The sequence below is a fragment of the Dermacentor variabilis genome, chromosome 1, assembly GCF_050947875.1.
Source record: "Dermacentor variabilis isolate Ectoservices chromosome 1, ASM5094787v1, whole genome shotgun sequence".
Taxonomy (NCBI): Eukaryota; Metazoa; Arthropoda; class Arachnida; order Ixodida; family Ixodidae; genus Dermacentor; species Dermacentor variabilis.
The window spans coordinates 277012433-277038365 of NC_134568.1; the positions used below are offsets into that span (position 1 = coordinate 277012433).

The following is a 25933-nucleotide window of genomic DNA, read 5'->3' on the forward strand; positions in this document are numbered from 1 at the left end:
CCATATTCACAAAACTTCTGTTAGCGTTTCCTCCTTGATAGGTGTTCAGGCGCGCGCCAGTTATGGTAGCGATCGAGGTGATAATGAGATGGTCGACCGTGGGTGGCACTTACGTGAGATAAGTTTTGTGAATACGGCCCCTGCTTGATATCATATACACAAGAGGTCGTCTCGCGTCCCATTATTTTGGACGTGTTAAGAAAAAAGAAAAGGGAAGCGCACATTCGCTTGCCAGTTTTCGAATCAACGATGAGAGCAGGGAAGCGGAACTCAAGAGCACATTTCTTAGTTAAAATCACCTAATCAGCGATTTTTACCATGCATATCGTATCTCTTCTGCAAAAAACAATTGTTCTCATTTAAGATGTTTGGAGTGCGAGGTCACACAAACATGAAAATCTCATTTCGCTTTAAAGCATTCTTTATTACTGTGGCTGCACAGACAGCAGAGCGTGCACCGATCAAGCCGAAAAGCCGCTTATGTGTGAGCACCTACAAAATAAGAGAGCGCTGTTTGTCCCCTTCTGTGCACCTAGGCTTCCTTTTTTTTTTTTTTTGCAAAAAACGGCCAAGTAACGAACAATACTGAATGAGAAGGTGAAATCAGAGTAAAATAATGAAAGTTAAATAACGAGCAGTCAGACGATGCAGCAATGTTTATGGTCCAGCCACGCTGGTTTACTGCACCGGGTTACGTTTTTTTCGTAATATTTTTATTTCTCGTTTGTCCGCAAGTTTCCGAAGGACTTAAATATGTTCCATTGAAAAGTTACTCAGAGAAAACTTAATAGTGAATGTAAACTGTCATTCGATAATTTAGCGAAGTGGCGACATCACCAAAGTGATACTACATGAACAGCTTTTCTTTTTTTCATTTTACCGCGACACTAATGCGGCCGGATATTGAGAACCTGTTTCGCGTTATCTTGCAGCCGAAGCTGAACACGATTCAGCCTAAGACTCCTATAGACGCTGCCGAGCGGAGCAATACCACTCGCACCAAGAGACAGAAGGAGAGAGAAAAAACACAGGGTAAGTTGGGGTGCGGACACGAGGCTGGGGACGCACCTTGACGACAGCGAGAGTAGGCGACGCGATAAATAACTCACGCACGTCATACGGCGCAGGGCGTAACGAGGTAGCAGGACATGGCGGCCTGTTTACCAGGTGTCAGACGCTGTACACGCACTCTCAGGCGGCGTACATTGCTGAAGCACAGACAGCCACGTCCCAGTGCACGCAACGCGAGATGCGGCATCCATGGAAGCCGGATCAAACTAGGCGCATTCAGTAAGATCTCCCAGTAACTATCTGCACGGGGGCAGATTTCAAGACACGTCACGTTTGTACCCTTTAGAATGATTATCACACGTATATATCACGTGAAAATTGGCGCTGAGTGCTTTTGAAGGGCATCCGCAAGTCTGAAAGGCGGCAAGCGAAAGCCGCACGCGTTTCGGCAAACTCGGGCAGAGAAAACTGGCGGTGCTTCGTGCGTTCGCATTTACGTACGGGCGGACGCACCTTGACGTCGGAATTGAAGAGGTAGAGCAGCGGGTTGGTGCGCAGCCTGTGCGCCTGCTCCTGCATCCTGCGCAGCTCGTCCCTGCGCTGGGAGCTGAGGACGGACACCTCCTCGCGCGACATGAAGGGTGGCGCGGCAGCCGCGGCGTCGGCGATGTTGGGAAGACTCTTCTTGCGCGTCAGCGCCTCGGCGGGCGCCGGCGCGGCCAGCCGGCGCCGTGGCGCAGCCACGTACAGGCTGGCCGCCCGGTGGTGGCTGCCCTCGTCCGGTGGCATGTTGGGCAGCGTCGAGCGCCGGCCGCCGCCGCCTCCGCCCGGCACTCGCGTCGGCGACGAGTCGCCGTCCATGGACTCGGAGACGCCGGAGTCCGGCGTACAGTCGGCGCCGCCGTAGATGGCCGTCAGCGGCGGCAGCTGCTGGTCAGCTTTGTGGTGCGGCGGCGTGCGGGACGGTGGCCGCTCGCGCCGGTACTGCTCGAAGTGGTCATTCATCGCCTGCTGGAAGGAGTAGCCGTCGCGCTGTGTCTGCCGGCCGTGCAGCGAGCCGTGTGGCGTGCGCGGCGGTGGCTCCGGCGCGCCGGGCACCTGCGGCATGGTGTCTTCGACGCGCTGCGGCAACTGCTGCGGCAGCGACACGGGCTGCGCGTGCTGCACGGGCGCCTGCGGCGGCGGCTGCAGCGGCGGCGCCGGCTTGGCGTTGGCCACGGGCGGCGTGCCCTGGCGCGACCCGGCGGGCTTGTTGCTCTGCTGCTGGTGGGCCTTGGTGAGCGCGTTGAGGAGCTGCTGCTGAGCTGCGTCCAGCTGCGGCGCCGTCAGTTCCTGGGCGCGTGTCGGCTGGAACAGCGAGCGCCTGCGCTGCGGCGTCGCGCCGCCGGCACTCACGCGGAGCTTGGCCAAGTCCGGAACCTCTGCTAGCTTCTTTAGCAGGTCCACTGCGAGCACAAGCAGCCGCCATTGCGCCGACAGTCACGAACAGCAGAAGCGGGCAAGGAAAGCGTAATTTTGATCTATAGGTGACACCTCATGCAAAAGAGGCGTCACATAATGAGCTCGCGCTCCTGACACCGAATTCGCAGTTCGTAAGGGCTGCGCCTGCATGCCATTGGCCGGCCGTCTTGGCAATAACACGTCCAACATCACGAGACTTAGCTGACCCCTGCTCTTACGAAAAAAGGTATACGAGAGAGATAAGTCATAAGGGAAAGGTAGGGGGTCATTCGCTAGTTTAGCGAAGTAGTAGGAATGACGTTGCTCTTACGAAGAGTTCTATAGTATCGTGCTTCATAGGTAGGTATGGTTAAATGGGCATGAACTGGACAAGTTTGACTCCGGCTACCCCATTTCACTTGTATGAAAAATATAAATTTGGTTTAAGGAATGAATAAATGAACATCAATAAAGAATAGCAGAATAATTAGAAAATTACACTTCAGCACGCGCAAACACATATACTAAAAAAGAAGAAAAGATGAGGGGGAGGGTTGGAAGAACAACGAACATGAGCCATTGTGCCTAAAATGGTCCCTGTATTTTGACCACATCTTCGTACTAATAGAGAAGTATTTCAGTTAAGTGACAGCTGTTCTTTCAAGTCCAGCAACTCCACAGTCTAAGTAACGTCCCCTATAGTGACAATGGATGGTTGCCCAGCGCCATAAGTTTGTAGCTGACTTTGCTGCGAATATGGAGACAGTCCAGCAAATCGAGAACTACGTTCTCGTCCGCCACTCCACACGCACACGACGCGTAGTTTGCAAGATGACTTTTTAAAAAATGTACCGCCCTTCCACTACTGTCAAGAGGGGTGCAAGCGAAGCTCGGGATCCGCGGCTCTTCGTTGTCGTAGCACCTCGGCTTCGCGCTCCCTTACAGAGCAGTCGGAACGTCAACGAGGAGCCCTTTCTCGAGCGAGGTCCCGGCGGCGTTCACGAAACGCCGCCTGCTCTTCGGCCGAACGCACGACGCGCGGCCCGCTCCCGCTGCCTTTCCTTCAACGCAGCCTGCTCTTCGGCATAACGAAGCAAACGCGGCCTCCCCATCTGACTGCCGGGCCTGAACTGGCGGGAAACTGCGGTCGCGAGGCGAACGAACACGCGATCACACGCTTTCCCTCTTCCGGACGGAGGGGACGCCTGTGACTGGCTCACACCTTGCGCTGCGTCTACTTCTTCGCGCTTATAAAACACCGCTATAAAACGCGCGTATGATGAGCCGACAGTAGCTGAATCGGTTAGCGTGGTGGTCTTGCAACCCGTAGGTCGTTGTTTCGAAACCGCAGCCCGACAAGCATTTCTTTTACTTTCGTACGGCAACACTGACACGAGTGAGGCAATACAAGCTTCGCCTGAAAAAGGAACTGCTTAGGGCGTGCAACACGAAGGCGAAAGCGGTGAAACAGGGCTTCTGCACTTCCCATGTACGCATATTTCCGTCGATGGATCTGTACACTATATAAAATTGAACTTCTGGCCTCTTCATAGAACCATGCCACAGGTGATCTTCTGGCTAAGTTTCCGTATTATATATTAACGTCGTGACTGAACAACGGAACTGAGCTTTATTCTCTACGTCCATTCCCTCACCCCTGTAAACCTGCGCGAATAGCCACTGAACCTGGAGATTGACTACTCGCTTCCAGAATCTGTGCTACACAAAGTCCAGTGTAAGATCTTTTTCGTGAAGATGCATGGTCCCTCTCCTCTGTCTGCATTGATATGACCAGTAACAAAGATGCAAAAATATTGGCTATAGCGCATCGAATCGTATTCAATCGTAATAATGATGAACTTTCCTAAACTTAAAATTTCTTCGCATTCGGTGTCCTACCGATTTTAATGACGCCGATATTTGATTTCCTTTTGCCAAAACATTTGCCATTTCCACCCAGAGAAGTTATTGAAGAAGCCCTGCTTTCGATAAAGAAACGTTTGCTTTTCTTTTCTTTTTATAGGCTTTTTTTTTATTTGTATTTTTGCGCAGTCGTGTAGTACGCGAGGGGCGTCTCGAATCCATCGGGGGTACAAGTCAGCAAAAACAACAACAGTTGCGCGGCTTAGTTGCGTAACAGACAAAACAATTTGCATAAACGTTCAGTTAGCTTCGTTACTTAGCCTTAATTCATGTGCACCCGCGCAGCAACCCAATTTTAGTGGGGATATTCGATGCAGCACTCGTGTGTAGAGCCCGAGGCAGGTGCGTTTAGCAGCAGGCTGCCCGCATCTCTATGATCCTAAAGATTCATACTTACGGAATATATATGACAAGAAGGCGATGCTAACCATGATTGACTAAAACAAGTTGCATTGGCGCAGATTTGTTTACGGTGTAAGTGTTTAGCTCAACATCTGTGTTGCGAGGAGTTCATTATCGATCGTAAACAGCACGAATAAGAACACATCATTATATAGATATAATCTAAAATGTGCATCTCCCTCATTCCTCCCCTACCCCGCTTTATTTTATCAGCAAGTTCATAATCCCCCCAGTCAAGCATGTACCCACGATTTTTTTTCGGGAAAGGGGGGTAAGCCAAAGTAACTTTTCTGTGCAAATGAGGAAGGGGGGGGGGGGGGGTAGATTTACTAGTGTAAATGTGAATAATGCCCTCCGTTCGCCATAAAAACGCGTAAACCCGCAAAAGAGAAATTAAATAAGGTGTATCTTACAGGTATACGCCTGTGAGACAGACCTCTATTTTACTTTACAAACAAGGAACCACATCAAATGGACTCGCGCAGGAAGAACAATGCCAAGATCTAGTAAACAAGCGAAAGAATAAATATTTGTAGTAGCGTTTCTTATAATTAGATCTGGAAGAAATACAAAGAACTATATATTTGCGGTACAATCACAGTTCTTTTGGAACCCTCATTTACTGTTCTACCAAGTGCCAAAACCGACTCATATTGTTATTTGGGAAGTTGCGTAACGATGCGTGGCGGCCAGTCCCGTACAACTGCGTAGAGCGCGCAGGACACTGCGGTTCTAGACGTACTGCGCCCACCGCGGAAGGTTAGAAAAGCACCCACGTAAGCATACGTCAGGCGGTTAGACTGATAACGGCAGAAGCGTCATTCAAAACACACAGAATCCTTCTCCACTTCTGGTGGCGATTTCTCTACTTCCTTTTTAAATAAAAAGATGTTGATCAATAAATAGTTTCACTAGCAACGATTAAATTTGCTAATTTTCCTTTTTCCTTCCTGTTCCACTATTGTCTCGGCTCTCACCCTTAGTAGATCGCTTAATTTCTCAACTCCTTGCGACTCTTGCTTCCAGTTGCAAATTTCGCAAGAAAAGTGCTGTACAATTAGGGAAAACCCAGACGAGGTAACGGGTGACAGTAATATTGCCTATGAGTTTAAGGGTTATTGCAGGGTTTGATGATGGATGCTGTTTCGCATGATTTTATTTTCCACCTTATCTAACCTATATAACGGGTTCCGAGGATATGCCAGCGTCGTGGCGAGCCGTCACTCGAGATAATAATGAAGCAAAAGGAAAAGTTAAGCGCAACTGGCATTGTCTCCGGCCGCAACTCGTTTCACGAGCATACAGACCAGCTGACTACGAACTGAATCCCGTTCCTGGTCCCTGGGCCAGTGTAAACAAAGAAGGTTAAAATTAAATTATGGGGCTTTACGTGCCAAATACAGTTCCTGATTATGAGGCACGCCGTAGTGGAGGACTCCGGAAATTTAGACCACCTGGGGTTCCTTAACGTGCACCTAAATCTAAGTACACGGGTGTTTTCGCATTTCACTCACATCGAAATGCGGCCGCCGTGGCCTGGATACGATCCCGCGACCTCGTGATCAGCAGCGCAACACCATAGCCACCGAGCAACCACGGCGGGTAAAGAAGGTTGAACTAACGAAGCAACAGTGATGCGCGTGAACGGTGCAATAGATGGTGACAACTAAACGCATCTCGACTTAATCGCGCAGGCACCGAGTCGATGAGAAATCTGGCCTTCACACCCCAGGAGATGCCGACAACTATCGCCATCCAAAAGGAGTGAAAAAGGCAGCAGAATGTTGACCGCCGAATGGCTGTCAAGTCTCAAGATTGATTTGGCGGCGCTTTAGGAATGTGTGTGAGCCTTCAGGAGTGGTGGCGCGGGTAGGGGATGGGGTGGGTATGCCGCTTAATTTCAGAGGGGGGGGGGCGCCCCTCCCCCTTCTTGGTACGTGCCTGGCCCCAGTAGTTTAGTTATACTTTTCATTTGTAGGTGACACCGTACACGGGCTTTAGAACACAACGATATGCTTTCTATATGTAACATTTGCTTAAGGACGCAGACACGAATTTCCGAGTAATATTGAGCTGTTTGTAATACGGGGTTTATTTTCGCGAATGAACAGCTTGAACGAAGAAGCGCGAGTGGTTTACAGTACACTCGCCTGTCGAATTCGTGAGAAATTTAACGCCGTACAGTGGGGTTAACAGAGCGAACTAACAGCTAATGCGTCTATTCGTATTATACTTATTGCCTTCGCTATCTCTTGCAACCAACAAGTTGCTTGGGTGGTAGCAGTGTTATGACGTAAAACTGGATAAAAAAAATTGTACCTGAAGCGATGTTTCTGAGTGCATTTTACAATTATTTATGGTATACACCGATACTGCAATCGTATGCTGACAGCTTATGTCGTTTCTAATTTTTTAGCACTGTTGCAGTTAGTCGCATCGCAGTGTCAGATATGGAAAGCCAGTCGAAGCTGAAGGCTTCCTTTGTTCGTCGTTCTTTACTGTATTGACTTGCAACAGAAACTGCTGTTTTGAGCTCTCTCCCCCTCTCTCTGTTTTGTTTTTCTTTCCTTTTTTTCTTTCTTTGTCACTGCAGACGACTGAACCGACTCGTTAGGTGGTCCGTGATTTTCTTCTTTCGTGAGAAGCTACATCATTGGATTTTTTTTCTTTCTTTTGCTCTCTTCCCGTAATTTGCATCTAAAATATTTTGATATTTCATTGGTTAATAAACGCCTTGAATTTTAACTGTTCCTATATATTAGTATCTTTAGCTAGATGAGCAGTTTGGAATTTCAGATACGTATATGAGTGAAGATCGATTAAATACACATGTGTCTCATTTCTGTGGACATCGTAAACTGGTGCTGGGCATTCGGCAGGTGGTTACCACTAGGCTGTGGGCTGTACTCGTCAAGGAGACAATGGTTTGAAGTTTATTTTATTTTCCTTTCTTTCTTGCAGAGAGAAGAAACCAGAGCTAAATGCCCTGTGGCCTGAAAGAGGCTCTTGCTCTTGCATGCTTCACACCCTCGAGTTGTTTCATACTCGGGACAAGTTATCCAGGTTCTTTTTATACGGCGCAACGGCGCCATTGCGTCTTCATGCAGTTATTTTTTCATTGTCAGCGACTTCCTGCTAACTTTTCCATAGACTAAACGATACCGCAGCAACGCCGGTTTCTAAGACGCAGGCGCTGACAAGTCGAATGATCTAGCTTAAGAACATATTTCTTTTTTTTTCGTTTCTTTTTTTTTCATTATGAGGGATGAAAAAGAAAACGAAATGCTGGGACCCTTCCGAATAGGTACAGGCACTTTGCCAAGAAGCCGTGGTCTTCGCCGCAAACAGCGGCGCTGCCTTCCAGATTCTGGAGAAGCTGACAATGAAAACATGACTATTGAGGGAAAACAGTGTTTCTTCATGACACTTATCCACGATTATTCCTCAACTCTATAGAAATGACAGGCTCTGAGCACAAAAACAAAAATGTGACATTAAAGTTGAAGCAAGTTGACAAATAACATGGGAACATTCGAAATACAGTCCCATGCCGTTGAACATTGTCGACCTGAAGCCCTATAATTCTCTCAATTCTTTCTCATGGTACTAACAAGCAGAAGTGGAGTTCAATTTCTTAGCGAAGTTTTGTTCTGTATTGCATGTTAGTTTGTTTTATGGAGAGCCGGGGGGGGGGCGCAGTCTGAATATGGCGAACGACAAAGTTGTGGAATGTGCGACGCATAAGCAGAAGGCTCGTAGGTTTATCAGTAACAAAGGCAGTCTATATGAAACAGAACACCTGAGTCAGAGTGCTTAAAGCACTAGTTTTTCAGAACGAAGTTAGGTCAGCAATGCCGAGGCCTGCTTGACAGCAGGCGAGAGAAAGGTAAGGGCTAGAAATGGAAGTTTCCTAACGGTAATACACACAGACAGATCACTCCACACTAGGTTGCCATTTCTCGGCCTCTTGAATGATTCACCTGAACCGTCATGTTCAAACCGAGGGTGCCAGTAAAAATCTTAAACTCATTTCTTCTTCTCAATTGCCTTTCCGTGTAAAGTTTTCGTTGCGTTTAACATTTATGCCTCGCGATAGATAGTTTGCTACCAACGACCTTGAACCACAGCACGATCCAAAAGTTCTTGCAAAATATTCAAGTCGAAAGGACGCCTGCACAGAATGCAATCTACCGTAGCCAAAAATAATTCACGCTACTACAGTGACATAAGTTTTAAGATGACCGCTATAACTGCAAACGCCCTAAACTAGGAGCATGCGAGCGCAGTAACGGCTCGGACGACTTGCTGAGAGCTGGGCACACTCGAAGCAGCCCAGCTAGCCACGAGATCGACGAGAAGTCAGCGCAAAGCCGGTGTGGCCGCGGCGAGCAGGCGAGATGCAGCGTGCTCGACGAGCGATTGCGGCTGGGCGCTGTTACGCGGCATATTCCGAGCCGAGAAGCTGAGCAGAGGTCGATTGCTGATCGTTTGCCGCAGGGCAGGCATACGCTCGCGGAGGCGCGCTACCGCAAAATGCGGTCAAGTGCAGAGAAAACTCACCCAGCGCCGGTGAAGAGTCACCTCAATTCCGAGTGTCGCGCGCGCGGGGCCGACCGCTTTGGGCCACTCTCGATTTAGCTGTGGAGCAAGGTGGCGCGGCCAGAGGCGCGCGTCCCGAAGAAAGGGGAGCCATTCCGCCCCCGAGAGAACTCGTGCCAACATTCCCCCGGCGGCGCAGCGGCCACTTCAGGCGACGCGGCGGGTGCTTGTCGCGTGTAAAAACGCTCGCGTGCAGCAGCAGCAGAAGCGGCAGCGCAGGTCTCTTGCCGCGCGCCCGCTCCGCTACGGAGGGTTTTCATTGTATGATCCAATAAGCATAGGGCGCAGGTGCGCGTACGTTCGTACGTCCGTGTGTTTGTGTCTGTCTGTGCGCGCGTGTGTGTATGTGTTTGTACGTGTGTTTGTACGGGTGCGAGTGCGCACGTGTGTCAGTGCGCGCGCGCCGGTACGTGTGTTTTGTACGTGTGTGAGTGCGTATGTGCGTGTATTGCGTGCGTGTGCATTGCGTGCTTATTTTCGTGGCCAAGCGCTTTGCGGCAGTAATGTGTACGCGTCGCGATCCTCACCGCGTCAAATTTCCGTCCTTCACCGGAGAGCTCAGGATAATGGAAGCCACATGAGCCAAGCATTCTTGGACGGAGATATGCCAGACTTCACTCCGGAGCCAGATTATGCAGTTTGAATTATGACAATCTGTCCGCAAACAAATAATTTTCCGGGGCAGGTTACGATGATAGTCAACTGGCATTCAGTGAACTAAACCTCGAATGCGCGTACAGGAAATTCATATCCGGTCGTGGTTTCCAGGATTGCTGCATCTTGCGTTTCAGACAGCTGCGGCAAGGTCGTAATTTTCGGCGTTTGTTTCATGCAAGCACAGGCTAAAGAAAACATCCCCATTTCACAGGTTCGTGCATCCACATTTCACAAAGACGCTGACGACGACAACGGCGGTGGCATAACAGTGACAACGCACGACAGTGACGACGACGTTATGATGACGAAAGCGGCACGATGATGATAACGATGAGGGCACAACGAGCATGGCCGCAAGGACGACGATGACGACAGCGACACGATGACGGGAAATCTTATACTCGTTGCTACAACATACTGCGCGACAGACGGGACACAAAGAAAGGAAACAAATTGGTGCTGTTCTGTTTGTTTCTTTGCGTCCAGTCTATCGCGCAGTTCGTAGCAATGAATTCGTAACAACTCACCCAGCTGTCAACTGTAATCTCCGTATCTCTCTTAGCTTGACGATGAGAACGATTTCGAGAGCGCACATTGGACGTTGCACTATAGCGTTACGCTCAGGTGCTGTTCCGTAGGACACTACTGTTTTGAACAGTAAAACGAAACAGAAAATAAAAAAGGAACGGGAAATGCAAGCTTGAGATAAGAGGCAGCGGAACCGTGGTTGTAACCTGTGGCTTCATGACAGCAGATTCCAGTTTCAAGTCGGTAAGTATAGTTCAATGGAAACGTAGCAGCCTGATGAGCCATCGCATATAGTTCGCAAGGTATAGGCAACAAGCCTGCAACCGAATCAAGTGAGCGCACGTATGTGACAGTCGCAGCACGCGGCGTCCACTGTCGCGCTCGACCTGAGTGGACGGACGGGCAAACAACTATAGCCGTGCAGTAAAGCGTGCCGCAGGATGTCACCGCGCAATTTATGCCCCGAACGGAGACGAACAAAAGTCGTTGTTTGTCGTGTACAGCCTCGATAGCCGAGGTATTCGGCAGTGAGCTTTTCCGCGAGCAGTGGGAGGAGGCGGCTGCGTTGGAGACGCGAAACGCACGAGGAGGACTCTCGTTCGGATTTACGATCACGATAATAAAGGTTCAAGCCGAAAGACGCGTTTCGCGGAGCCACCCCGGCGCCGGCGCGACAAACATTCGATATTTCACCCCTGCCTTGACGGGGCAAACTTTGCCGAAGAAGCGCGCCTGCCCGCGCTCTCCCTCCACCCGCTGCAGGCGAAGGTGATCCCCAGAGCACCGCTGCTGGGTCGGCCGCTGGCAACATCGACAGAACCAGGGGCGCCCAGCCGCGGCGAGCAAACACCTTGCGTCACACCGAGAAGACCGGGCACAACGAGTCCTTGGCGTCGCGCGAAGAAGCCGGCGAAGCAGTGGCCCCGCTCTTCTAACATAATGCGGGGCCCGTGACGTCACAATGTGCGTGGAATATAACCTTTATGAAGCGGTCGGAAACAAGTGGGTGTGCCTTAGAAACGTCATGACATCATCCTTATCCTTTACTCGTTCGCGTTGTTTCATAGCGAATTAAGTGCATTTCGTAACAACGGCGAGCATCAGTGTTTGGTTAATTGTTGTACAATATGTTGTACAATGGTTGTTGTTGAACAATAAGACTAGATTTAATAAAAACCTTGAACGAAGAAAGGTCGGCAGAGTATTAATAGACGCCTACAAAGCCCTTAAAGTTACAATTAATTTCTAGTTTTGGGAAGTTCCCATAGTCCTGGTGAAAAGGAGTCCCCAGTTCACTGAGTAATGAAGTCTAGGAATAAGGGGCATGAACAACCAACGCGCCTAGCGGCCGCGATGTCACCAAAAGCACGCTTTCTATCGGAAAGTCCTGTTTCTAGCGCGTAAGTTATCACAAAGGCCACTAATTAAAAGAAAATCCGGAAAAGTATAGAGAGGGCAAGAGAGAGAGACGAATATGAGAGAACTATAGGGAGGTAAACCAAGGCTGTGCCCAATTCGCTACCCTACAGTTGAGGAATAGTAAAGGTGGACAGATAAATAAGAAAAAGTAAAGATAACAATAATAATAAAAACACAGTCGATCAGTCTGAAAAAAAAACTTAAGTTCACTGTCAGCAACAAGCGTTCGTACAGGCCAGTCGCCATCAAGAAGTGCAATAAGACTTTTGCGGCCTTGAGCATGTTGGAGTGCATAAGTCAAGGTTCCAGGATCTTTTCCTCTAAGATCGGTTTGTCTTTCAAGTGGCTGAGACTAGTTTGCGGAGCACATCGTTGAGCGTCGTAGGATGGGTACTGGCACAGAATAGATTCTACAAGCATAAAACCACATCGATACATAAGTTTCACTGCCCGAAAGACCGTCCCAAATTGCATGCCACGTTTCAAGCATACATACCTATGGAAACTCAAAATTAGGAGGCATTTTTTTTTACGCACAGGAAGAAAAAAACTATTTAAAAAGAAGCTCCGGTGTTGATTGGGATGTTCAAGTGTTTTAGAAACACGCCGCAGTGGCTCAGTCGAAATGGCGTCGCGATGCTGAGCACAAGGGCGTGGGTTCGATACCCAGCCGTCAAAGATTCCCAGGTGGTCAAGTTTATTCCGGAACCCTCCACTACGGCATCCACTTCATAACCCACTGTGTAGTTTCGGGACGTCAAACCGCACTTTTCAAATTTAAGGGTTTTAGAATGTTGAAAGACTGCTTTTGTAACAACATGTCTCGAATCGACCAAAAAGATGTTCCAAAATTGCTGTCCTCATATAGCGCCAAGTGCCAGTCATAGCACTGACTTGAACACAGCCCAGGGATATAACCAGTTTTCAAGTCGGTTTTTAGTACTGACTAGTGGGTCACACCGCGCCAAACGCACGAGCCGAAGACTTGACACTCTCTGATTCCTCTTTAAAAAATTATCGGCACTTATTGGGCCTAAAGAAATGCATTAACAAAATATTTTGAGTGAGAAAAAAGTTGTCTTTGAATTCTGTCCTAAAAGGAAAACATGGCGTACACAGTAAAAAAAAAAGACAAAGAAGAATTCTTAAATTCTAATTCAAGGAAAGCGGATATTTCGAGTCAGTATCTTAGAAAAATTGAACTTTACTATGCACTCTCTTTTGGTGGACACGACTTCATTTTTAGGATATTAATAATGCAAGCAGAAAGACGAATTTGGGGCAAATTTTGATATTTTCTAAAAACATTAAGATTTTTTCGTAGTTGCTTTGTCAAGTATTCGTCGCAGTCTTGAGTCAGCTAAAATATTTTGGCTAGTAACAATTAGGAAATGGAGAAAAATGGTTCCAAATTTATAACAGTTTCATTAGTGTCACGTTTTCCGTTGTGAATTCCTCCTTGAGGTGAACAACCTGAAGATATGAAGAGTTCTGTGTTTCACAGAAGGGCACCTAAACATTTCAGTCAAAATGTTTAATGAGAGTAATTTCAGCGTTTTAGGCTTGAAAAACAATATGAAGTTTAGTCCCTACTCCGAATGGCGCCGTTGAGCAGCCAGCCGTGCGTCTTCACAACAATACGCACCTCGAGGAGGCGGGAAAGTTTGTGCACTGACCGCGTCTTCTCGCAAAAAGGCGTTGCAAAAGTGCTGGAGACTGGTGTGATACCGTTTATTCAACAACGTTCAACTCCTCTGTCGATGAATACGAAGTCAGCCCCACACAATTCACGGAGTGTGACTATTAGTGGAAGGAGTGGAATAGTCGCGTACCTGTGACTTACACAGCTCTTTCGTAGCATGGCACTGGTTTGATCTTGAATGCAGTTAGCATTCTTTGGGAACTTGACCCACTTTCCGGTTTGTCCGCTTGTATTTAACCTCTTTTCCGTCAACTTGGACAGCTGGGGAATTAGCGATGTTAAGCCCTTGTAGCCCATGCTCCTCGTAGTCGAAGAAGGAGATACTTTAATGGTTGACTTCCCATTAGAAGGTGCCAAATGATACAGAAAAGAAAATTTACCGATGATTACGATACTACGTAATGCGAACTTTGAGCGCCGCTCCTTAGGTGTTTTGAATTCCACCGGTTGCATCGCTCATTGCTTAGAAAGAAAGCGTGAACACGGGAACGCGTGGCTCACGCGCAGCGCATTCTTCAACGGCGGCGGCGCAGGCGAAGCAGCGCATGCCAGCGCTTCGTCTCCATATATGGTATCGGTGGACGCGCTCGCCGCATGCCTTAGTAATGACGTCATCGGCGACCGTGTGACGGTGCACGCAACTATAGGACCATCTCGTAGCGGGTCGCCGCCGTGGAGCCCGTCTCGCGCGGCACTACGCTTTCCTCTTCGCCCTGTCGCCATCCTCTCCTCCTCCGCTTTCCTCCTCGCGCTCTCTTCGCTATCGGCGGCTTTCATCCCCCGCTGCGCTTACATTTCTCCGCAAAGTTCGGGAATTTATATCTCGAAACTGGTGTCATCTTGAAAAATTCGTTCCAAGCGGATCCGCCTTGCGAACTCCACGGCTATAATTTGTAAATTGCAATATGGACCATAATGTAATTAGCTGAAAGCTTAATTAGTAAAGTTTTATTAATTGGTCGATTTTGCATCGCAATTTGTTGTGCAAGTATTGTCCGCCGCTTCGAGTAGACCAGCTCATGAACTAGAATTCTAATATCTGCCACAGGCAACTTTTAAATATTTTTGAAAGTGTTCGCTGAAACACCCTGTATATATATATATATATATATATATTGCAATATGCTTTGCTCTAAGGGTAAAATTCACTGGCTATGGTGTTGGGCTGCTGAGCACGAGGTCGCGGGATCAAATCCCGGCCACGGCGGCCGCATTTCGATGGGGGCGAAATGCGAAAACACCCGTGTACTTAGATTTAGGCGCACGGTAAAGAACCCCAGGTGGTCGAAATTTCCGGAGTCCTCCACTACGGCGTGCCTCATAATCAGAAAGTGGTTTTGGCACGTAAAACCCCATAATTTAATTTTTTAAGGGTAAAATTCAATAAAGCTCAGGCAAGCAAACTTTTTTTTCGCAAAAAAATATGTTGTGAATGCACAACACGTACGTTTGGCATGAATTGACTATGGTACGTCACGAACGTAAACGCCCCCTCCCCCCCCCCCCCTTTTTTTAAGCGAAGCTTTAATTTGCGGCAAACCTCGCCGGGTTTCGCGACCGTGGGTGCTGCAGCCTGGCTGTTCCCTAGGCGAAGAGGCCAACCAATCACAACGGAGTATTCGCACCGCGCGCGCTGCTGGATTCCATGCACCGACGCCAGATGGCGCTCGCTCCCGCGCATCCGCGGCAGTGGCACTGCATTAGCTTCGCTACAATGCCTGGAAAAAGCATTCCGTATCACTCTGTGCGGACATTCAATAAACACAAGCTCATGTTTCGGCTCTTTGTGATTTCACACAAAGTTTTGCTGTATGTAGATTCGGAGTCGTTGGATCTGCTGCACTTTTTAACCGCCACTCGGTTTCTCCATGTAAATGAAAAAACGCAACCATCTCCTGATATTTCACGTGGTAAAAACTGCTTTTGTTTGCATAAACGTAGAGATTAAGATGACGTCATGTGGCTGGTTGCCATACTGGCGCTGCATCCAAGATTTTTTGGTCACGTGGCAGTACTCGCAACGTACTTACGCGGTTATTTTTCATAATCTGCGACAACACAACTGTTCGTATCAAATTAGCACCAATTTTCTCGAAATATGAGGGCAAGAGTACGATTAAACCGCCTTCACACACTTGCGCATGCATCTGACATCGTATCAAGGGTGAATATGTTACGTAATCGATTCCTAGTTGTATTTGAAAAGGATTGAAGGCAATGCGCAATATAATGTACAAGAGGTCATAGGAGGCTATACCGGGTGTTTCAGCGAACACTTTCACATTTTCTTTTTTAATTGCCTGTGGCAGGTAGCATAACTCTAGTGTGTGAGCTGGTCTACTCCGAAAGGCGGACATTACTTGCTCCAAAATTGAAATGTATAATCGACTTAGTAACAAAAATTCACTAATTCAGTTTTTTAGCTAATTACATTATGGCACATATTGCTATTGACGAAGTATAGCCGGGGAGTTCGCAAGGAGGATCCGCTCAGAACGAATTCTCAGGATGACACCAGTTCCGAGATAATAATTCCCGAACTTTCCGGACAAATGCGTAGGCGTTGCAGTTACTTTTGTGTTTCATTGCATAAAACGCTATTTTGTTCAGAAACTAAGGAAACTAAGTTCAGTATACTAAGTATATTAAGAAACTAAGTTCAGAAACTGAGCATATCTCGTAAATGGTGTCATCCATACAGTTCTCTTCAAGTGGATAGGCTTTGCAGTCTCACCCGCTAGAATTTCTAAATTGCAGTACGTGCCATAGGGTAATTAGTTAAACCGTGGATTTTTGTTAATTAGTCGATTATGCGTTTCATTTTGTGTGTGTGTGTGCATGTCCACCTCTTCGAGTACACCAGCTCATCTACTACAGTTGGGCTACCCGCCACAGGCAGTTTTTTTTTACTATTATTTGAAAGTGTTCGCTGAAACAGCCGGTGTAAGCCTGCTGGAACCCAGCAGCGCGCATATGGGCCATGTGCGAGCGGTTGCGACGAGTCGCGGCCAAATTCTACGACGAAGTGAACGCGGCGAGTTCACTGCCGGGTTGCGCTGCCTCGATTCCGGCGCTTGCCGCATTGCGTTTTCGCCAACCCCGTCCACACTGGAACGTGGCAGCCGGAAAAGCAAGCCTGCGACATCGTGCTTAGCAGCGAAGCGCTACGTGGTCGCTGACCAGGGTTAAATTAGTTAGAAATCTAACAGGGTTAGATTTTCTCTCGACGTTTTCGCAGAACAAGGCCAAAGTCGCTTCCTTCCATATATCGTAAAAAAAAAGGGGGGGGGGGGGGGGGTGTCCGCATAGAGCCATTACAATCGGCCTCTTTGCGAGCGCCGTATTTTTCAGCTCGTCATTTCCCCTTGAATTTTATTCTACGCATGTTACACGCCTTCTTCGACACTTTATTCAAATGCTTCGCTAGATGGCATCTTATAGCGAACTTCGAACAGTCCAAGTGCCATTAATAAAATCAGTGTCAGTCACGTAAGTCATGTTGTCGGGCATGTACCGCATATGTGAGAGCAGCAGATTCTTCAAATGCGAACGAACATAAGTTGTTTGGGCAAAATGTCAAAGTTTATTAAAATGATGAACCTTAAAGAGCTAGCGTGCGTAGCCCAATGTGCGTCACCAATATACAGTGCGCTCCTTTTTCTTCTTTTTCTTTCTTCGAGCACTTTTTATTACGTCCAAAAAAGTTTGCGCGAATTACGTCACTAAGAATGAATTATCTGCCCAGGCCGGCATCATTTGCAAGAAAAACAAAGCAATTCATTTACCAATTGAATTAATTACAATAATTAATTTAGTAGCTACAAAATCTGCGGCACATCCTATATTGACAAGGTCTAGGCAATCGTCATAAATATCTACTGACGTGTTTCTGATAGAGGTGGGCCAATGTAAACTTTTTCGAATGCGAATAGTAAGTATCCAATATAGAATCGAATTATCGAATAGTCATACGCAGACACATGCATTTACAGCAAGAATATTTATTTTTGTGTAATTAGGTAGCGCTCCTGTACTCAACAGCGCAAGAAAGGACAGCTAACGATAAGGAACAAATGTGTTTTTAAACGCATGACCACTAATTGTAATAAAAAACTGCTCGAGTATCCTTACAACAAATTTAGAGCCTCGTTGCAAACAAGCCTTCCAAAACAGGATGGCTGCTGTATGAATAGCTTTCCAAAACGCCAAATAAATAGTTGCCGAAAGAAATACCGGAAGTTGTAAAAAAAAATGTTCCTGAAGGACTTGTGTGCAGTAGACGCATGTAATAGACGCCATTGGAAAGAAAATATCAAAGATTGTAGCGTAAAAGATGGAACTGCTACATGGCTAGACTGCCAAAAACACTAAATGACAGACTACAAGAAAAATGGCCGGCTGTCATATAGGCTTTCGCCGCGAAGTCCAAAACAAAGCTTGCATTACCCATTTTGTTTCTGCATTGCTTCGAAACATTTCGCTATTCATTCCTGATAATTAGCGATACTTTGTTTAGCAGATGCAGAACAGTAACCAGACTTTAAGATTCGTTTTTGCGAAATATTTGGTCGGTTAGTTTTGAGATATTCGAAAATGCCGAAATAGTTTCTTTTAGTTTCTCTTCGAATACGAATAGTTGGTGTGCAGTATTCGATTCACATTCGAAACTTGGAATATTTGCCTGCCCCTAGTTCTCACATTTCAGAATGGCCATATAGGCTCAAATGACTGGCGTCAAATTATTCGTTCAATTTACATGATTACGCATGCGGCGCCGCGAAGGGTGGCCATCTGCCCACAGTTCTCTGATGTGACGCACCGTTTCCAGAATGCGAGCTGTGCCATGTGCGCAAGTCTATAGGATATCTGCTGTGTCACTAGTTAATATATATATATATAGGCAGGCAAGCTCATTGGTCAACTTCTGTCGCTCCTCCTCATATTGTGTCTGTGTGTGTGTGTGTGTGTGTGTGTGTGTGTGTGTGTATATATATATATATATATATATATATATATATATATATATATATATATATATGATATATATATATATATATATATATATATATATATGAGCTTGCGTGCCTCGACAGCCAACCGTTGTCAGAGGACGTCATTTTAGGTCCTTGGCGTGACGTTCAATTGTTTTCGTTTCTCTTGCAAATTATGTCCACCGGGGCAGATAATTCATCTCTAAAGGCGTGATTCGAGTAAATTGTTTAGGGCTTTAACAAAAAGGCTCAAAATAAAATAAAAGAAGTGACTCTATAAGCAGCCACGCGACGAATAATTCAGGTATTCAATATGCCAGCGATGTATTTGAATGCCGTTGAAGCGACTCACTTAACTGATTTGCCAGAGCATGGAAGTAGACCAGTCATCCTTTTACAAACAATACTTTAAAAACTGGTGGTCGACACTCTTCTACCGCGCAGAGATAGGGATAGTTAAAGGAGTGCTGGCATGACATTTTCGACTTGCCATTTGTTGCTTTGAATGAAGGTCGTAACCTTCTAAACCATAGAAAAAAACATTGGCGAGTGCCAGAGTGCCCTGAATAATTTACTACAAAATTTTTTTTTCATATGGAAGAATATGCCTCGAGGCATAAATAACAACAGAAAGTTAAATAAAAGTATCCAACTATTCATTGTGCAAGAACTGCAACAGTGTCGCTTCAAACCTTTTGTGCATCACCCAGCGGTCATAGTCTTTCGTAAATTCTTAAGTCTAGTTGGTTGGTTGGTTGGTTAGTTTGGGGTTAATGGCACAAAGGCAACTAAGCGCATGCTGCGCCAGACACAAGACAAAATGAAATGCAACGTTAGAGTAGGTAAACCTGTATTACATTATAGTTGGTGTAAATCACCCGTTTTTTCTTAAAAGTCGGACAGGTTAGCAAATGGCACTAGGAGGTCATCTTCTAGTAATAGGGCAGGGTGTAATGGAGTGTGAAAATTATATAGGCTGTGTAAAAACCTCCGTCTCAGTGTGTCGATGTGTGGACATGTTATTAGGATGTATATGACTGTGAGAGGTACAAAGCATTTCTCGCAGGTTGGCGGGTTTTCTTTTCGGAGGAGGAAATTGTGCGTCAAATGTGTGTGTCCAATTCGAAGTCGACACAAGATCACCTCGCAGAACCGTTGCTGGTGACTGCATGATTTCCACTCGCCGATTACAGGTTTAATAAGATGTAGCTTGTTTTCTGTACAATGGTCCCATTCGTGTTGCCACTTGGACGTTAAGGCCTTCCTAATGGCACGGATACTATCTTTATATGGAAGTGTTGTGTTTATTATGTATTTGTGCGCTGCCATTGATGCGCATCTATCCGCTGCTTCGTTGCCCGGTATACCAACATTGCTTCATCATCATCATCATCAGCCTGGTTACGCCCACTGCAGGGCAAAGGCCTCTCCCATACTTCTCCAACAACCCCGATCATGTACTAATTGTGGCCATGCCGTCCCTGCAAACTTCTTAATCTCATCCGCCCACCTAACTTTCTGCCGCCCCCTGCTACGCTTCCCTTCCCTTGGGATCCAGTCCGTAACCCTTAATGACCATCGGTTATCTTCCCTCCTCATTACATGTCCTGCCCATACCCATTTCTTTTTCTTGATTTCAACTAAGATGTCATTAACTCGCGTTTGTTCCCTCACCCAATCTGCTCTTTTCTTATCCCTTAACGTTACACCTATCATTCTTCTTTCCATAGCTCGTTGTGTCGTCCTCAATTTGAGTAGAACCCTTTTCGTAAGCCTCCAGGTTTCTGCCCCGTAGGTGAGTACTGGTAAGACACAGCTATTATATACTTTTCTCTTGAGGGATAACGGCAACCTGCTGTTCATGATTTGGGAATGCCTGCCAAACGCACTCCAGCCCATTCTTATTCTTCTGATTATTTCCGTCTCATGATCCGGATCCGCCGTCACTACCTGCCCTAAGTAGATGTATTCCCTTACGACTTCCAGTGCCTCGCTGCCTATTGTAAATCGCTGTTCTCTCCCGAGATTATTAAGCATTACTTTAGTTTTCTGCAAATTAATTTTCAGACCCACCCTTCTGCTTTGCCTCTCCAGGTCAGTGAGCATGCATTGCAATTGGTCTCCTGAGTTACTAAGCAAGGCAATATCATCAGCGAATCGCAAGTTACTAAGGTATTCTCCATTAACTTTTATTCCCAATTCTTCCCAATCCAGGTCTCTGAATACCTCCTGTAAACACGCTGTGAATAGCATTGGAGATATCGTATCTCCCTGCCTGACGCCTTTCTTTATTGAGATTTTGTTGCTTGCTTTATGGAGGACTACGGTGGCTGTGGAGCCGCTATAGATATCTTCCAGTATTTTTACATATGGCTCATCTACACCCTGATTCCGTAATGCCTCCATGACTGCTGAGGTTTCGACTGAATCAAACGCTTTCTCGTAATCAATGAAAGCTATATATAAGGGTTGGTTATATTCTGCACATTTCTCTACCAACATTGCTTGGTACCCAGCAAAACCTAATTGACCTGCCGTATTTGTTTATTGTTATCATGTTTAAGATATTCCCTATCAGGGGTTCACATTCGGATTTCATGTGAAGAGCCTTGAGCGTGCTTAATGAATCAGTGTATATGATTGTGTTCTCGTGTTTTTCAGCGATGATCTTTTTAACCACAGTCCATAATGCATAGACTTCAGCTGTGTAGACAGAGGCGTGCTGTGGCAAACGAATACTTCTTTCCCAATGTTCTGTTACGGCCCCCACACCCACGTGTTCTTTTATTCTAGAGCCATCAGTGTAAAATTCCGTGTAATTTTGGTATTTGTCCTGTAGAAAGCGGAATTCTTGTATAATGTGTTCGTGTCTTAAGTCTGGTCGCCCGCGTTCCAGGACACATCCAAAGCAGGGGTCGAGCATCCGACGTTGACACACAGGAGACGAGTACATGGCGCCACTATACTGTAACACTTGCTTATACGACGCAGGTTCGATTTCCGTGCCCTGGAGGTGGATGCGTCATGACGTCACGATACACGTGCTCCGCTCCGTTGCTGCGATTGCTGCGGATGCCACACGCGAGCGCAGGCAGAAGAAGCTCGTGCCGCACTCCAGTATTTTTTTTTTATTATTGGAAACAGCACCATACATAAAACCTTACTGCTCAGCAAAATATTCTTGTGTAATGACGCCGTGATAACGTCTATGTATGGCATTTCGAGACAGCTTTAGTAGATCGTTAAAGTATAAGTGTTTCCCTACCTTCATATTTGCCATGTCGGACCATTCTGTGTGCGAGAAGCACTTGGCAAAGCTACTACAACCTAGAAAATATATGTGACTAGTCGTTTAAGCGAGGCCTACGCAAAAGAAGAAGAAAGACGAGGAAGAAGTCTATTTGCCGTCGGCCCACCGTAAACAACAACACATTGGCAATGTTCCTCGGAACACGAAACAAAACGAGCAAGGAATAGAGGAGTTGCAGACCCAAACGAGATTAGGTGGGGGTGAGGCATCGCTAACAGACCAGCGATTGAACGATCCCGCACTGTGTTGCGTGTTTTTCAAGAGCAAGCAACGTTCTTTTATATCATAGTACGAAAAGATGTCGCGAACGTAACACAAAAGGACAAGGTAAAAGAAAAAGAAGTGATTGGCGTCACTATGTTCATGTTTGATGCCGACAAACTGCCGGTCAATCCAATCCTATCAATACTTGCCGGCACGGATGTCGTCTGCTCGTCTCCTTGTCTGCTACCCTAATCGCTTGCTAGAAAAAGATGTCACAATGAAAAAAAAAATTACGCCTCTCTTCAGCTGCTGTGTAAGGTGACAATACTTTAACGTATTTGCGCGAAGAGAGCAATCGAGTCTTTTCATATCTCTGCTAACTATGAATCAAAAGAGAGTAACATAATGTACGTCAACAAGGAAAGCAGTCGTTCCTATTGAAGTTGTGAGGCAAACTATCTTATATTACAGCAGCCTTACACCCTTTGCTCAGATTGATTAGGAATATACCGTGCACTACACATTTTCCTTCGCTACTAGCCCAAATAGCAAATCTACCGTGAAAATTCAAGAGAAAGGTGTCTTTATAGGGAGATGTAGCGGTTATAAAAGGCATAGCCCAGATATACCTAATATTTACTGAGAACGATTTGTTTCAAGCTAATGTGAAACTGCACTGAGAAATAAGCACTGCGAAGGTGATCTTCAGTATCAGCAGTGTACGCTAATTGCCCCTTACAGCACGCAAACTCTTTCGGTCAGTTTGAAATGCGCGGAGCCGCCCAGAAAATTGCTGTTGTCCGCTTATAGTATAACCGTAACTGTGAAAGGCTGTACAGCTTTCCTTTTGTTCAAATCTGTTTTCGAACAGCACAAGCACAGCTTAAAATTAACTTGTTGAATAAAGTTAATCCCACAATACCAAAAAAAAAATCACAAGTACAACATATTCAGAACTTCTTGCAAACGCGGCACAAGTGGCATGCTAATAAAACAAATAAATCTCTTGGACTCTTCCTGTACGCTGAAAAACACAAATATGTTGTGAATCAAACGCACGTGATATCACAAGAGATCTCACCGGCAGTGGCTCTAAAAGGCTTCTGTCTTGTTGAAAAAAATAACACCTATACGCATATCACCAGTGCACAAAAAGTTTACCAATGCATTGTTGACGACTCGGTTAGGGCTCGTAAGAGACTTCTCGGCATATACCTCGGAATTTCCTCGCTGGAATGTCTTTTCTGCTAACATTTTGGAGTTGAGACCTGACTTATGCTATCGCTTGCACTGTGCGCCAAATATTGGAGCTTCGTCACCGTTCTCGCATCGCGCGACAACCAATGTGCGCGTGTTTGCGGTGGTAAGCATAACAAGGGAGCTCTCACGGCGTTCTGCTGCTTCGCGAATACACTTACGCGGTTACATAGGTTTGTGTTGCGCAAACATTCGCTCAAAAGGGAGTCGTTCACTCATACCACAGCACAGTTCGTAGGTTAGAGAGATTCGTATGAACACACGCTGGCTAATGTTGCAGCGAACACATTAATGAAGACGACCGGCCAGCGACAACCAGTTCTTGTGAGCAAAAAGCTTTGCGAGTTTCGGCCTAGACTCCGGACTGGTGCTCATTCTTGGTGCACGCTAGTTCACACTGATCAGGTCGTGGCGTACTATAGTGTGTACAGACAAGGCTAGCGAGGGCTTAGCAGCATTTGAAGCATATAGCGATCTATCGTGGCATTTCAATTAGAAGTCAAATTGTGGTTGTTTTGTTCTACTAGACTTCGTACTTAATCTATTGCTCATCTGAACGCATGAAGCTATCAACGACCTCACGAACGTTAGATGCTGATAGGAAAAACGCCAGCGTCTAACGGACTGGCATCGCAAGACACTGTCGACACCACTTACCTGGTGTGTAAAGCTCCGGAGCGAACTGCTTGGAAACGCTGCGTGCCACCTCTGCATCGTCCTTGGCATGCAGGGCTGCAACATCTGCCTGCTCAGCCTTGCCCCTTGCCGTTGCCGTCCTGCAGAGAAGTCGACAGGCGTCAATGCAGAGTGGAAATTGGGCCGTTATACACAAAGTACCAGGAGCAAAGGAATTCGTACGTGCCGAGGCAATGCCTCGTCGAGAACGGCCTAGATCGGGACCAAACAAAAACTAAGCGTCTGCAAGTGTTCGTCAGACTTTCCCTTTCTTGTGACCAATCTCACTCGGTCGCGTCTTCTCCTGAAAACACGCTAAATGGTATAGCTTCAGCAGAGTAGAACGTGTTGCTGGGCGAGTTGGTTGCGATCTAATGAATACATTGTTGCACCAAAAATGAAAATAAAGATTTAGGAGGGAGAGTATATCTGTCGTTTCATACTCTCCCTCCTACGTCTTTATTTACCGTTTTGGCACAACTATGTATTCATTATTGGTATAGCTTCAATATGGCGAACACGCGAGGGCAAGCGTAGCAAGAGCTCTTATTAACGTTCCAGCTCCGCTGATGCGGAACCCAATTAAAGCTGGGCGGGTTTGTATTTAAGCGAATCTTCCTTAGCCAACCCTCCCGGAGTTGTATGACCGTGGATGCTGCTGCCTTGCCGAATAGGCGAGTGCCTCGCGTCGCGTATCCCGTCCGCGCGAGAACATATGCGCGAGCACCAGCAGTTTACATTAGGCCACCGACGGAAGGGGAAAACTGGAAAAGAAAAAGTCGTGAGCGACGACATAGTTGTACAGTCATGCGCTTAAGCATGACTGTGCATGATTAAGCAGACATTAAGCATCATTTTTTCACATAGGACGAACGTAATGGCAGTTTGAACAACGGAACCAATTCCGTCAATTTTTTTGGCATGGGTGCATCTATCGCTCTTTGCCATGTCTCGTAAAGTTAGAACTAGAAATTAGCAGGACCGCAACTTCGGACCAAGCGCGAGTTTCGACCAGCGCTTGTGTTGGTCAAGACACAGAAGAAGAAAAGAACTCCTTTTTCGAGACGTTGGAGCAGGAGTGAGGCTCACCGCTTGTTCGTTTCCACTTCTCTCAAGTCCCCATATCCGATATATATCTCCTGTGTTTTATCCTGCATTTGCATAAAGCCCATAACTGTGTGCTGCAGTCAAGCGACGCTGGTTTCCAGTAAAGCACCTCCATCCACGCACCACCGCGCGCGAGAACGCGTATGGGGGGCTTTAGTTTCCGGCTGCCATAGTCAGGGATAGGCACGGGAAAGTACCCGGTCGCCTGCTCCACCACGTGATTGTATCTTTTGTGCTGTTTATCCAGCATTCCCTCACTGAAATTCCGCAAGACGACGTACTGCAGTGAGCAGGTATGCAAGCAGTGCGTCTACGTTGACAAATTACTACCTTTTCTGTTTGTTTCTATGTATACGCGCCGCCCCGCCTGTGATATGCATGTTTCACCGAAGTATATTCGACCGAAATCAGACAGTTTGGGAGATACTAGAAGTAACTAGTGGCGTGCACATCAACCAAATAGGCCTTTTTTTTCTTTAACAGAGCTTAACATTTCAGAGACGCGTTCCGACTCATTCATCAGGGGTGACTTAGTGAAGCCGCAGGTACTTTCTACGGATTTGACGTGCGAACCTGGCTGCGGTTTTCGCGGAACGTGACCCTGTGCAAGATACTGTAGGATTCCAATGACCATTGGGTTCTGCTGGGTTCTGACATTGGTCTCCCATCAATAAGCTTAGCGTTTTGGTGTTTACTTCCTTAGCCTAT

General features: G+C 46.7%; 1 protein-coding gene across 2 annotated transcripts in view; it reads right to left on the reverse strand.

Moving 5' to 3' along the window:
- Window positions 1-25933, reverse strand: part of jp (junctophilin) — a 107109-nt gene that overhangs the window by 5374 nt on the left and 75802 nt on the right. For both annotated transcript variants that reach the window (XM_075676245.1, XM_075676244.1), the window contains 2 exons: window positions 24101-24219; window positions 1525-2456 (listed from right to left, as the gene is read on the reverse strand). In XM_075676245.1, coding sequence (XP_075532360.1) covers window positions 1525-2456; window positions 24101-24219 — 1051 coding nt within the window. The remainder of the gene's footprint in view (window positions 1-1524; window positions 2457-24100; window positions 24220-25933) is intronic.